The sequence below is a fragment of the Populus nigra genome, chromosome 14 (assembly GCF_951802175.1).
Source record: "Populus nigra chromosome 14, ddPopNigr1.1, whole genome shotgun sequence".
In the NCBI taxonomy this organism is placed as follows: Eukaryota; Viridiplantae; Streptophyta; class Magnoliopsida; order Malpighiales; family Salicaceae; genus Populus; species Populus nigra.
In genome coordinates this window covers 11,574,951-11,590,520 of record NC_084865.1, presented here as the reverse complement: position 1 = coordinate 11,590,520, position 15,570 = coordinate 11,574,951, and the positions used below count along the sequence as shown (strand labels likewise).

Sequence of the window (15,570 nt, the reverse complement as noted above, 5' to 3'; positions counted from 1 at the left end):
CTTTTTTTAATCACAACTGGATCACTTGATCAAAAACCCCTTTTATTTACTCTACAGATGTTCTTCAGCTTATGGTTGAGGTTCACTGTTTGGCATGTACTCCTATGATTTCTTGTTTGCCACCATGTTCTTTGTAGAAATATAGATAAGGTTTTGAACTTTCGAATTAAAGTGATTCTTGCACAATCTTCATCAAAACTCTTGATATGGCGTGTGCATGGAATCAATTTCCCAACAATCGACAGCTTCAATTTGTGCGTGCATATTGCTATAATTCCCCGTTTGTCGAGTACAAATTGGTCCAAATTACAATGCATTCGAAATCATTCCCATCATCATTCTTTCCTAGGAAAGAAAAGGTGTCGAAGAATTGCATAGCATTGACTAATTTTTGGACAATTACCTTCTTTGCTTCCCAAATCCCAACGTAAAGTGTTTAAAAACTACTATACTTTGATTGGTTTTAGTATGAAAAAAAGGAAAATTGTTTGATTTACAATATATTTAATTATAAGTAGGGAATTAAGAACAGGATAGTGTATAATAGGGGTATTCGTTATTCGAATTAGACCAAAAAATCTAGTTCAATTGATAATTTTTTATAATATAATTCAAGTAGAATTGAAACCAAATCAAATCAAACTGAATTGATTTAAATAGAATTGTTTTTTAATTTTTTACATTAAAAACTAAAAATACTATAAAACAAAATCAATCATATTATTCATCCAAACCAGAACATCTAGACAGATCAAATCATTACAAGGGCAACTGCAAAGCACTACACTAGCATTAAAACAAGATCATCAATTTTAGATCTCTCAATTTCACCAAATAATCCAGCACAACAAAATTTTCTTACATGTGGAAAATGGATACAAACATACGTGGAAAGTTAAAACAATAACTATATTTTGATGCAAGAAATTATCAATTAATCAAGATATTATGGAATTAATCAAGATTTATATAAACTGACCCGAATATTCATGTTAAAAAAAAATATATCATCAATTAATTAACTCACTCTTGATCAGTGCTAAAATAGTAAACACAACTAGCCAGATTACTAAGCTTAAAATATTATAATATTTTTTTCTTATAACTACCTTGGCAATAAACAATAAAGGAGAGACGAGATAGAGAGGACAAGAAGAGGTGGGGAGGTGCGGGTGGGCTACTGTCAAAACTTAAAAGGGAGATTGAGGTTAACAAGAAAGGAGAGAACGAGTGAGAGGGGCAGATGGGGCGGCTGAAAAAGAGATAAAATGATTTAGGTAAGGATATATTTTATTTTATACCCTGCTTTTTTTTTTCTTTTTAAGATAAGTTTGATTGAACTAGTCTGATTTAATTCAGTATTGATTTTAATTTTTTAAAATTAAAATTAAACCCATAATTTGAGTGATATTTTTAATTTTTAAATCAGTTTTTTTAGGTTTTTTCTTTTAATTTGGTTTTTTCAATTTTTTTTAATTTAATCAATTAATCGATTGTTTTAGCAACTTATTTTGATAGAAAGAAACAAATTATAAAAGTATAATGGAATGGTGATCAATTATTATCCTAATAATTGGAATTAATATCAAGGTCATGCATCCAATCTTGTTTCATCTTTCTTCTTGCTAGTTGTTGGAGGTTGATGTTCTTGAGAGGTCCTTAGATCGTTATCATCATTTCATTCTAATTCACACCTTGGGGTCCAAAGACTATGACTTCCAGTTATACAGAAAATCTTCCCAAAGCTACAGTTGTCTGACCTGCAGGATCACATATGCATCCTTTGTCACTGGTTCAAGTCTCTTGTCAATATCGATCCCGCTAAAATTCCCATGGCCAATTAAGAGCATGGCATGGCCCACAATCACCAACCCAATTGGGCAACCCACACCCACTTCATGAATGACATGTGGCGTTTTCCTAGAGGTAATAAAGTGAAGTTTTTTTAACTAATTGATCGGTAAAAAATAGATAATTGGCTAGCTAGAAGCTTGACCCTAGCTAGAGCTTTCACAAAAAAACATGTTATAGCAATGTGCGTAGGCGCCACTGAATATCCATGAAGACAACCATTTTACTTTATTTTGTTTCCTATGATGACTTTGAAAAGAAGCAAAAAATAATAAAATGAAATAAGCCGCAAAAGTCACACTTTTAAAAGGCGTGAGGAGATGACTTGAGAGGAGCTTGGGGTCCAAAAATTGTCTGAAACAAAGGTGAAAGGCCTTGATTAGGGACTAAGGAAAGAAAAAAAAGGAATGCTTTTGGAATTGAGAAGGACAATTTAACTCACTGTCAATGAAAACATGTCTCGGACGTAAGGCCCTTTTGCCCTCTCTTGGTTTCATGAAAAATCACTTCCTTCTTCCTCCTCCTACTGCTCTACCTTGAGAGACTCCTCATTTTGCTTCATTCCACTTTCATATCCTTCCTTTCTTTTATATATTTTGTTTACTTTTCCCCTGCCTTTCTTTTCCATTTCTTTAGGCAAAATTTGAAATTATGACTTTCTGTTATTTAGCAGTATCATAAAGAGGTATAAAACTTAAAAGTTTAATTTTAATTTAAAGCCTACTAGTCCTTTAGGGTTGTAAAAATATGCCCATGAGCTTGAATCTACTACCTTTAATATTTCCATTGGATCCACCACCATTTCATTGTTTTTTACTCGATTGGTTCTGTGGCTCTGAGTGAGAACGGGCCTTTATAATTAATTTGTTCTAATTCTTTATGCGGTGCATAATTTGGAGTCCCTGTGTATATCATCAATCATCATGTTGTTGATAGTGCAATATATTGTAAGACATATTCCCTCAAGCACTAACTACTTAATTATTCTTGAAAGTTGAAACTAAACATGGAGACAACACCAAAGCTAAATATTAAATAAACAAGACAACGATACTCTTGCCACTGATTATAAGGCGAAACCAAGTCTCTGAGAAATCCCTTGGTTAATTTTGGACCGATTTACATAAGCCTAGCAGCAAGATCAAGTTCTCTCCTTAAGCCACTCACAACAAATGCACAGATTGGATCACATCTTGTCTTTCTTCTAGCTAATATTATTCTTAGGGCATACATGAAATGGAGTGGATAAGTGCAAACATGAATACTGACATGAAAACTGTAGAACCCATGCATCAAGGAGGTTGAGGAAATTATTCCAGTAAGATTAGTTGGGAATATTTGGTGACCTCACGCTAATCATTCAGACCAGCTTTTGTAATTATTCATGTAGAGTTTCAACTAAAGTAATGCAAAAGCACTTTGAGATTAAAGGTGTAATCTTAGCCATATAGGAGAGGGGGACGGGGACATTACTCTTTATACGACGGCAGTCCCAAGTTTTTTAATTTATGAGAGGGAGGTGAAAATCTGTTCTGGCTTTCTGTGCCTACCCATGGCTAAGATCCATGTGGCCTTGTCTATCTCTTTCTTCTTACGATATAACTTACTTCAAAGGAATCTTGCTTTTTTATTGTTCAATCCTTTTGATTTAGAACAAGTCATAATGTTAGGCACCCTTTAATTTGAATCAGAAATCCAGCATTCACATATGCTTCATGTTAAGGGTTAATTATTGGTAGATCCCTCCTTGATTAAACAAATTCTTTTTTTTTTCAAAAAAAAAAAGTTAATCTCTTTCTCTCCCAGCTCTTACCTATCAATGATAACTTTATTAACCCTTTATTTCCATAATTGTACTCGATGTAACTTTAGGTTCCCTACTTTCATAATTGTAGTTTGAATTCTTTTGTTTACATTGAATGGAAAGCATAATTATTCCTATGTTTAGCCAAAAAAGAGGGAACAAGAAATAAAGAGGGAAAAGCAGTTTCAACCAGGCTTTCAAAAACTACTTCCTAATTCATGGAGACCTCGCACTCTTATGAACGGGCAGCAAGTATCCCTTAACTGTGAAAATGATGGGACATTATAACATTTGCAAGCTATTATATTAGCTAAACAATAAAAATTATAGATCTAGAAAATCTAATGTGTTACAATATCCAACACTAATGTTTTAAAGATTAGTTGATTATTTGCAGTATGTGATTCATAATTGATTAAATTGAGTTCTTGATATAGTCATTGTTGCCCTCTTTATCTCCCAAGCATTTTTTTTTTTAATGCCAAAAAAAAAAGAGTCTAGACTTTAAGTTTGCCTTTTTTCTTCCACATCATGCCTTTGTAATGAAAAATAAATCACGTCTTTATATCTTTTTTTCCCATAACTAGACATAATTTCTTTCTTTTATTCTGGGAAAAAAGGGAACTTTTTTTGTTGATTTTTCATTTTTTTTAATTATATTAATGGATAAACTTAGACTATTTTAAGAATATAGAGAGAAAATTAGTCAAGATATGTTTAGTTGGAATATACGGATTACAACACAGTTCTTATGTTGGCTTTTATGCATGCCTCAGCAAAATTTGATCCAATTTGGGTGTTTGGTGGATAACTTGAATTTGGATAAATTCAAAAGTTTTTTTCTTGTGTATATTTTCGCATTGATTAAATTCAATTGTGACAAACTTTATATCGAATGCTTTCAAATAGTTTTTATTGAAAACCATTTAAATGTTTACTCTCCCTTCTCTAGCTCTTACATCATTTATGATTTAATTTTCTCTCATTCTAGCTTCAAGTGAATTACTTCTATGAAAATAAGATTTTAGTCATGTTTGTTTGTTTAATTGACGAGAGAGAAAGGTAGGGATTTGAGTTTAATAGACATCTAAACCCTAGCAACATATTAAAACATAACCAACATTACAAAAGTATGTGGTTTTATTTAGCAAAAGTCTTAAAAAATATCCTAAACATTTATAAATAACTAGAAAATAACCGATCATGAAAAATAATAAAGCTAAAATATGACATTAACAAGGAAAAGGTCTAAGATATGATATGAAATTTTAAAGTTAATTTTAAAAGTTTTCAAAGTAAAATATAACAAATATAAACATCGATCAAGCATGAAGCATAAATAATTTGTTTTTTTATCAAGAATCTACATATAAAATTTAAATTTGATTCAATAGTCAAACTCAAAGTTATCATAAGTTATTTATTTAAACAACTTCAATCTTATCATAACCTAAGCTAGTTGTTCCACGTCATTAACCATTCTTTTGACATCTAAGCCTCTACTTAGGTATATATATAGCAAAAAATGAAAAATATAAAAAAGCTCATTATAGAATCACAATAATACATCACACATCCACTTCCTTAAGCCATGAACCCATATTAATTAGAAGCATCCTGACAAACTCTAAGTGGGTACATAATATATTTATTTTGTTTTTTAAAGTGATAATTAAGTATAAAAGGCCTTAAGGTTCTAAACATTAATAAGCGGATAAATTGTCAAAGATTTGATGCAGTGTTTTGAATTTGGGGGTGTAGGTGCATGAAGGTGTTGCTTTTTTCCATTAAGGAATTTGGCATTTACAATATTGTGCTTATTTTTCGACCGCAACCCACTTAACATCACAAAAAAGCTACAAAATATATCATTACAAGATTTGAGTAAATCCCGCATCACAAAGGTACGAGGAATAATTACAAGATTATTACATATCAACTAACTACAATGTATATCATTACACTTATGCAAATTTGTTTTTTTTTTTAACACAAGTCAATCATGATAGGAAATATTAACTTAACGGTTTGACTTATTGTTAAAGTAGTCTCTTATTTATTTATTTTTATTTATTTGTTGGAAAATAATTTTTCTCTAGAAAGCGGTTTTCATGGAAAGTATATTTCTGAAAAGTATATTATTATTTTTTATGTTTGGTAGTGTTATGGAAAATGAGTTTAAAAATATTTTCCAGTATTTAGCTATTCTATGAAAAATGAGTAAAAAAACAACTTATTTATGTTTTATTTTTCTAATTTATTAAAAGAATGGAACCAAAACTTACATATGAAAAGGTTGTAGGAGGATGAAATTAAAAAAATTAATTTCATAAATTATTTCAAATAAAAAAAATAGCAACAAAAAAATGAGGACTAGATCTAATAAATGAAAATGTTAAAAAATAATAAAATTGAAAAACAAATTCAATTTCATAAAATTATTTCAAATAAAACAAATATAAATCAAAATAATTGGGACCAAATTTGATAGACAAAAAAGTTTAAAGAGAATGAAATTGAAAAATAAATTTCAATTCTATAAATTATTTTAAATAAAATAAATAGCAATCAAAATAATGAGATGAAATATGATAAATAAACAAAATCAATTAAAAATAATAAGAGAAAAGTAAATAAAAATCAAAAGAATGAGGGTCAAAGTTGATATAGAAATCAAATTCTAAGTGATGAAATTGAAAAAAAAAATCAAAATAAAATGTATAGCAATTAAAAGATTAAGAACCAAATTTAAAATAATCAATAAATAAGATAATATTTTGAATTTTTCATAACTTTTGGAAAGTGTATTTCATTTAAAATAAAAGGAAAACACTTTCATAAAAACCAAGCTAAATTTTTCTTTTGACTGAAAAGTATTTTTCATTTACCAACTTTCCTAATGATTAACATATTATTCTAGAATTAAGATAACAATAACATCTAAGAGATGGTGAATTAGGTTTTTCACTAATACTAACAAATAATGCAATTTAATTCAATTAAACTCAATAAACACAATAACCAATAATACAATTAAAGTGCTTAAAATAAATAAGTAAGGGGGATAAATTACAAACTCGATTTTAACATGGTTTGACAAACTTACATCCACACCTCAAGCATCAAACTACTCTTGAGTATTGTATTATTTCACCAGTCCAAGTTCAAGATTATAATTGTCACTTGATAAATCAACATCAAGCTTCTTACATCACTTGAAGATATTCCTCCTTCAAGATTTTTCTTTCACTTAAAGATATGTCATCTTTTGGATTTTCTTGGTGAAACATCTCACTAATGCTAAGAGTTTTAATCTAACTCTTAGAAGTTTACAAAAGTGATTTTGATATCACAATAATAATTAACTCTCTCAATATAGTGGATGATACAATTCAATGTTATAATATCCCTATATCTTACAAGATAATAATTAAATGATTTAAAGGTGTTCAATTGTAGTGCATATAGGATTAAATACTTGTGCTAGAATATGAAGATCTAATAGCACCAATTAGAGTATAATTAAGGATTAATGATTCTGATGTGTTTTTTCCATTTAAAATAGCTTGTATATTATATAGGTTCATATCCTCTTATTGATTTTACCTTTAAAGAAGCTATTTATATGTTTTTAGCAAAAACTAATCATTTATAATCATTACAGTCCCACTGACAGCTAAAACAGTTGACCGATTCAGGTTGGTAATACCAATCAATCAACCAGTTCCTGTAGAATTCTCAAGCGTCATCACAAATGAATAAGCGGTTGACTGTTCATTTAGTATCACCAAATAGTCGACTGCTTCATGTAGAATTTCAGATTTATCACTTTTAACATATATGAATTCTTAGAATAGTTTTCTCAATCCTCTTAAATATATACAAAGTAAAGTGTGTGCGTTCATTTTAATTTATGTTATTGAATAGGACATAAAAAATTACATTTAGTACTAAAAATGAATACTTAGAGGCCGTTTGTTTACGCGGCTGCGGTTGCTTTTAAAGCAAACCACATAAACTAGGCGTTTGGTAATATGAAAAAAGCAATTTACTGTTTGGTGGGACCCATAAATTTTTTTCTCAAACCGCCGTTTCGCACACAGCAACTGGGAGTTGCTTCTCATGTAATTCACCTGGGCATTGTTCACAACAGTGCCCATGGTGTTGCCAGGTGAATATTTGCGACATTGTTCATGTGAACAATGTTCATTGGACCGCGTCCTACCCGGTAAATTTTTTTTTTTTTTAAATTATGTTTTACTCGAAAATCTAGTGTTTAATATTATTTAATAACACTACATAAATTAGAAGAACATCGCATGATGACGTAGTATTTATGGAATTTGATCGCAATTCCAATTTTGTTTCTGATGATATTTTACCTGATTTTGTTGCACACTCAAAAAACCATGGAAACTATAGTCCTTATCAGATGAATTTCATACATGATGAAATTGTAAATAAGTTACTGGAATAATAAAAAATATTTGATAAAAAATATTATTTATTTAATGGTGTAATAATGGTAGTTAAATCTGCAATATTTAAATTAAAATTCATCAATATTAATATATATCTTTTTTAGTTATTTTATAACCTCAATTTAAAAAGCATGTTTAACCAAACTTCTTACATCACTTAAAGATATTCCTCCTTCAAGATTTTTCTTTCACTTAAAGATATGTCATCTTTTGGATTTTTCTTGGTGAAACATCTCACTAATGGTAAGAGTTTTAATCTAACTCTTAAAAGTTTACAAAAGTGATTTTGATATCACAATAATTAACTCTCTCAATATAGTGGATGATACAATTCAATGTTATAATATCCCTATATCTTACAAGATAATAACTAAATGATTTGAAGGTGTTCAATTGTAGTGCATATAGGATTAAATACTTGTGCTAGAATATGAAGATATAATAGCACCAATTAGAGTATAATTAAGGATTAATGATTCTGATGTGTTTTTTCCATTTAAAATAGCTTGTATATTATATAGGTTCAGATCCTCTTATTGATTTTACCATTAGAGAAGCTATTTATATGTTTTTAGCAAAAACTAATCATTTATAATCATTACAGTCCCACTGACAGCTAAAACAGTTGATCGATTCAGGTTGATAATGCCAATCAATCAACCAGTTCCTGTAGAATTCTCAAGCGTCATCACAAATGAATAAGCGGTTGACTGTTCATTTAGTATCACCAAATGATCGACTGCTTCATGTAGAATTTCAGATTTATCACTTTTAACATATATGAATTCTTAGAATAGTTTTCTCAATCCTCTTAAATGTATGCAAAGTAAAGTGTGTGTGTTCATTTTAATTTATGTTATTAAATAGGACATAAAAAATTACATTTAGCACTAAAAATGAATACTTAGAGGCCGTTTGTTTACGCGGCTGCGGTTGCTTTTAAAGCAACCCACATAAAATCTGGTACCTAAATCTCATGTTATTCACATCACGAAACATGAATTGAATTTACTTTTGGCATATAAGAAACTAACTCAAAGTACAAATATTTACTGCATGGATCGGCTAAATTAAATAAATGGTAGGTTAGTACAAAAATTTTGATGGAAGGGGTCCATGATGTGTACTATTTCGAACCGTCCAATTAATTGAGCGCCGTGCGTGATGGTAAAACATACGTGACAAGTACACCTATAAATATGTATTATTAACGTGCAAGATATCTCTATTTTCTTCGTCAATTCCTCTATTTACCTTACTCTTGAAAGCTAATTGAAAACGGGATCCAAACCGTGTTTTTCATAAATTTATTTTTTTATTAAAATTTAATATAGTTTATATGTTTTGAATTATTTTGACATGTTAAAGTTAAAAATAATTTTTAAAAAATAAAAAAAATTATTAACATATATTTTAGTACAAAAAATTATTTAAAAAATAATTATTATCACACTTTTAAAGATAAACAAATAACAGTCTCCTATTAGATCTCTCTGCATCATATCTCAAAGATAAACATGTGACAGTCTCCGATTAGGTCTCTCTGCATCATATTGCACTAATTATATGACGGTCTTGAGGGTGGCTGGCTGGCTCTGAAAATTGCCAAGTCTAAAACAAGAAAATGGTCGGAATTGGAGTGGAATTTGTTTTATTATTATTTTTATTAATATAGTTGTCTAGATTAGTTTGCGTATATTTTAATTAATTTTATAAATTTTAAAATTAATAATTATATAAATTTTCAATAACATTAAAAAAATTCAAAGTTATAATTTTTAAAAATTAAATTTAAAATTTTATCATTTAAACTAGAATACCAGTGCTAAAGTGTATATTATAGGCAAGAGCAACCACCTAAACACCGATGGAAGTATTTGCTCAGCGCACGGAGAAAGGTATAGGAAGTAGCGCCTACAGCAGCTCAACGAAGGATGAGTTGTCGAGCAGATAAGATTCCATTCAAATCTATGCTGCTTTGTTTTATCTTAAAGTGCTTCTGTCCAATAGTGGACATTCAGACATGGATATAGATGATCAAACAATTTAGGTTATGTTTTTATTTCCTTTTAAAAGTATTTTAAAAATTTGTATTTTTTTATTTTAAATTATTATTTTTTGATGTTTTTATATTATTTAGATGCGTTAATATAAAAAATAATTTTTAAAAACTAAAAAAATATTATTTTAATACATTTTCAAATAAAAAAACTTTAAAAAATAATTACAACAAGAATCTTAACCACCCTTTTAATTATATAAAAATATAAAATAAAATTTCTAAAACAATATCTAAATCAAACATGAATATACGTGTCATACATAGCATCTCTGGTCCGAGCAATATTAAGGATATCCTCAAATAAATTTGTAATTAATCGAGATTAAGTCTTTTCTTGCAATAACCCTCTACATTTAAAGAAATTTATTAAGTTCTTATAAATGATGATAATAAAATTTAAATCTACAAAGTTTTTTTTTTTTAAAGAAATTTAACCATTACACCAGCCCTTTAAGTTAAAATTAATTACTGCTATAAAAATAACATTGCATGTATAATTTCAGCATGTTTTCCTACGTCTAGTTTATATTTATTTATTTATTTATTACTTTTACGAAGTAAGATAATAAGGTAACACTTCTTTTTAATATTCAAACTAGACGAAAATTAAATATTGCTGGTTGAATTAAAAAAAATCAATATATATATATATAAAGAGAACACGAAAACTGAAGGATAAAATTAAATAAATTAAAATTAAATAAAAAATCCATATTAAATATTCACTTGATTTCTAAATCGTCAAACCAAAAATTAAGTTTCATGGTAACGGCATGATGTTGCTTATAAAAAGCTAGTAATTTAAACGTGGAACATGTTCAAACGAGCTATTTTGTCTGCAATGATTTAACACTATGATTCGAATGATGGGAAAATAGAAAAAATGAAGGAAAAGAGAGGAAGAAAAGGAAACAAGTCCTCGTCTACTTTGTTTTTATTAGGGCAAGGGGAAGACACACTAATCGGGTTAACTTTGGAGAACTTGAAAAACAATTATTGTGTTATTTTCCAGTTTTCAGATTATTAGAAAAATGAAAAAACATGCGTTTTCTCATGAAAACACTTTTTATTTTCAACTAATAAATGTGTTTTCTTTGGTTTTTTATAACGTTATTTTTTATACTTGCGAGAGCTTTTTCTTACAACTTTTTATATTTTTTTAATTTTATTCATTGCTTTTTTTGTACATGTTTTTTTTTATTATCATATAATTAGATAAAAATAAAATTTAAAAAGTACTCATGACAACACTCTATCAGTGCATTATTCTTATATCTCTAACATACTATTGTCAAAATCATTAAAATATTAATTTTTAATAAAAACTTGCTTTTATGATTTTGGTGAGCTTTTTTAAAAAAATAATAAATATTCTTGAAAGAAAATGCTAAAAAATATAAGTGGTTTTAATTAAAAAAAAATCCCTTTTATCCTTATTTCAAATTTTTTATTTTTTTAATATTTATCTTGATTCTTTTTGTTTTTTTTTAAATAGCTTCTAATCTTATCCGCAACAAAATACAGGTGAGTTGATCTGCAGCAAAACTAACAACATAAACAAGCAAAAAGAATGCTTAAGACCAGCTCCTCACTAGATAGGCATCTTCGTTGTAATAGTTTATGTTTTTTTTTTTACTAGATTTTATATATAAATGTGTTTTAAATTTTGATTTTATAAAAGATAAAATGATTTATTTATCTATTTTACATGCAAAATTCATCACATAATATTTTTAATCAAACATGTATCTTTTTAAAAAAATTAAATCATAACTAAAATATTTTTTTAAAAAAAAAAACATCATTTTTTCTAACCTCATTTGCAAAAACTATAAAAGTGCCACACACGCTAAAGTTGCCACACCAACCGCACGCTTCCCCTGCTATTCATTTAGGCCATTTCTTTCTATTTCAACCGTACGAACTCCACTTCTTTTTTAACCTCAATCATTACTCTCCTTCCCTAACCTGCACTCCCCCACGTGCCTCTCCTTAATTCGCCTATAATTCGGTTCATTCTCCCAACGGCCTATCCATCCCCATAACGGCGCCGTCAATTTCCCCGTTACAAATCCCCCCCGTCAGTGTTAACTGGCTCTGTACCACCACCACTCTCCATCCCTTAAATATCACTTTCTCAATCCTCTCCGTCAAGAATCAGCATACAAAATTCAATTACAATTGGTAAGACACTCTAGAGATATTGAAGACGTTGCAATGGTGAAAGTCGCCGCCGCCGCCGCCGCCGCTCAAGTTGGGGTGAAAGCCAGAACTCGAGCTACAAAGAAAAGATCAAGACATATCAAGATCTCTATTAAAGTTAGAAGTAATGTTACTAGCAGTCGTCAAGAACGCGTAATAATGAGGTCTGACAATTCAGCTTCATATCCACTGGATGTTAATTCCGGTCACCGGATGGTGACTGAAGAGAGATGTTCAAGCCCTAGCTTAGATGATGATTTTGAAGATAATCATTCATTAATGTCGTCTACTTCTTGTTGTTCTAGCAATGGATCATGTGATGAGATAATTAAGTTCACAGATCTGGAGGTCAGAATTGCATCAATTCTCAGTTCTTGAATTCTTGAATTAATTATCAGTGTGTCCAGCTTTAATTGCTTCGAATTTAATTTAATTATTTTTATTTTTATTTATTTCTTTTGCAGGAAGAGAGAGTTGAAGTAGAAACGTCAATGTATTATAGTAGTAGTCGTAGGGAAAGGTTTGTTTGGGATATTTATTTTTGTTTTTAATGTCATTTAATTCTCGAAATTCAAAAAAATTTAAATTGGTTCCGTTTGAAACTCCTTTTCTCTAAGTTGAGTTGGTGTCGTATTTATATACGTGAAGTCTCTTGATTTAATCTTTCTTCTTTTTTATATATATGTACAGAGAGAAAACACCGACTTCAAGCGCTCTCCGGGAAGAATCAACATCAGAAAACATGGATTCAACCGCAACCCCAGCGCCATTGAAGAAGCCTAATTCCCATCGAAGATCAACGGCCGCAGCGGTGATAAGGATAACAGATGAAGAGGTTGAGAAATTCTTCTGCAAAATTGAGAAAACTGTTCCCCAACGCTTCAAAGACAAGTAAGGATTACGGATATCAACTGAATTCTAAGATTCAACTCATGCATATTGTGCATGCACGGCGTCTGCACACTGAGATTTATTTGCTCCAAGAAAACTCGGTAAATTACGGTGACAAGAAAAACTAAATGGGATTATTGTTTTTGGTTTTCCATGGCAGGTATAACTTTGATTTTGACAAAGATGAGGCGTTGGAAGGACGCTATGAGTGGGTTAGATTAAACCCATGAAGAAGAAAGAAATTAACAATGGCGTATGCTTAATTAAGCCATGTTTATTTTTTTTTAGAACTCCATGATTTTTATTTTTCTATCCTTGTTGTTTTGTGTACAGCTTCTTCTTTTTTGTTCTCTCTGTTATATTTATGATTTAGTTAGAATTCGATCAGAAGCTGAGTTTGATCATCTGTTTCTTCGCGTGCTGTACTGTGGTAGTGATAACAAGGAGAAGCTTCTTTCCTGTTTTTCTTCCTTCATTCCTTGCTCTGCAGCAAAAAGACTAAAAAAAAAAATTAAAAAGAAAAAAGATCCACTCGGGGAAGTTAATGATGGAATTGTTGTTTTCGATTCTTACATTTTGGGGCAACTGTCCATAATTTTCGTGTCTGTTTTACTGGTAAGTCCGATGCTCTCTCCTCTTTTGGATTTTCTTCTCAGCATCAAATTAAGAAATAGAAAGAGAAGGGGGGAATTCTCTTGTTTGTCGTCATTCATTTAATTCAATTCTGATCTTGTTTCTTCGGATATTTCGGAAATATATCTGTTTTAACAAGGATGAAAGTAAAAGATGGGTGGGTCGATGTGTGGTAATTTGGTGGGTGGGTTTTGGGATAGAAGGTGGCAAGTGCACGCACCATGCCTGCCGTCCAATGTTACGAACACGTGGTTGAGAATGGAAAGCTTTTCTTATCCTTGATTGCTTCTTTTATATATATATATATATATATATATATATATATATATATATATATATATATATATATACACACCCAAATAAATTTCTATATTCTTTGTTTTACTTTTCAATATTCCAAAGTTCTTTCATTTTCTTGTCCACATGTGTTTGCGTTTTTTCTTCCAAGATTTTCTTTCTTGGGCGTGTGGGTGTGTTAAGGAAAATAGGGGAAAATATAGGAGTTTTGTAAAAAAAAAAAAAAAAAGAATAATGCAAATGTCATCCAACATAGCATGATCGTTATCCTTAAATAATATTATTATATGAGAACCGTTATTGAATAGCAATGTGGCATAAATCCGGCGCCTCTATTTTATTTTATTTTATTTATTTCAATCTTCGAACCATCTTTTAGCTCGTCAAGGAAGTGTAAACGAGTCGAGCTTGAGCTCAGTTAAGCTCTTAGCTCGTCAAGGGTCATGAGCCGACTAAATTAGAATTGTAAATTAGGCGGCTTATAAAGTACGGAATTGAGATCTAACGGAAAATTAATTTTAGGTATTTTCTTAATACTTGTCATTGAACTGTTCTTTAACTCATATTGTCCGACATAAGAGGAAAGTGGTTTTTAAGGATTTTTTGTGTTTGTTTTGTGAGAAAACATTTTGCATATTCTTTTCAAGGAAAAAAAACATTGAAAAAATATTTTCAATCTAATTATTAATCATGCTAATTTAGAAAAAATATCTTAAACATACACGCAAAAAAGCTGAAAATACTGTGTAAGTACTAAATCACCGTATATTACTTATATCATCATTTAATTACGCTAGTAATTATTATTATTATTATTATTATTATTATTATTATTATAACAACTATCATCGTGAAAAACAATTTTATCATATTTAAAATGGATTAATTTTTACTTGATTTGATCAAAAACAAAAATAATACTATAAAATTCAATTTGGTTTCACTTAAATTAAATATAGCAGCAAGTGAATATTTCCACATCCTATCTTAGATTCATACTCGATCAAAAAGTTTTACTATAGTTTATAATTTTTGTTAATATATATAATTGTGATAAACTATCTCATTCTTTTTTTTACGTTATATTTTTGTTCGCCCACCAATATTCTAGTCTCTACCGTATTTGTCTCCTGTCCTCTCCCATGCATAAAAAAAAATACAAATACAGAGGAATGTCTCAACCTCGTCATTCTTTGATGCCATTTGCAGGTCAAAGGACAACACAATAACCTAGACATAGCAGGGGAGGGAGGCATGTAATCTTATTACACAAAAACTGGTACAAACTATCATTATCCAAAGGAAAATAAATATAAAAATCAGAGGTCCAAATTATATTGATTTTAATC

General features: G+C 29.5%; 1 protein-coding gene across 1 annotated transcript; it reads left to right on the top strand.

The window, feature by feature from the left end:
- The first annotated feature begins 12,072 nt into the window (after window positions 1–12,072).
- LOC133672666 (cyclin-dependent kinase inhibitor 1-like) lies at window positions 12,073–13,750 on the top strand. Its single transcript, XM_062093147.1, has 4 exons — window positions 12,073–12,748; window positions 12,865–12,920; window positions 13,091–13,291; window positions 13,452–13,750. The coding sequence occupies exons 1-4, from the start codon at window positions 12,416–12,418 to the stop codon at window positions 13,519–13,521; spliced, it is 660 nt and encodes a 219-aa protein (XP_061949131.1). The 5' UTR covers window positions 12,073–12,415; the 3' UTR covers window positions 13,522–13,750.
- Window positions 13,751–15,570: the final 1,820 nt, after the last annotated feature.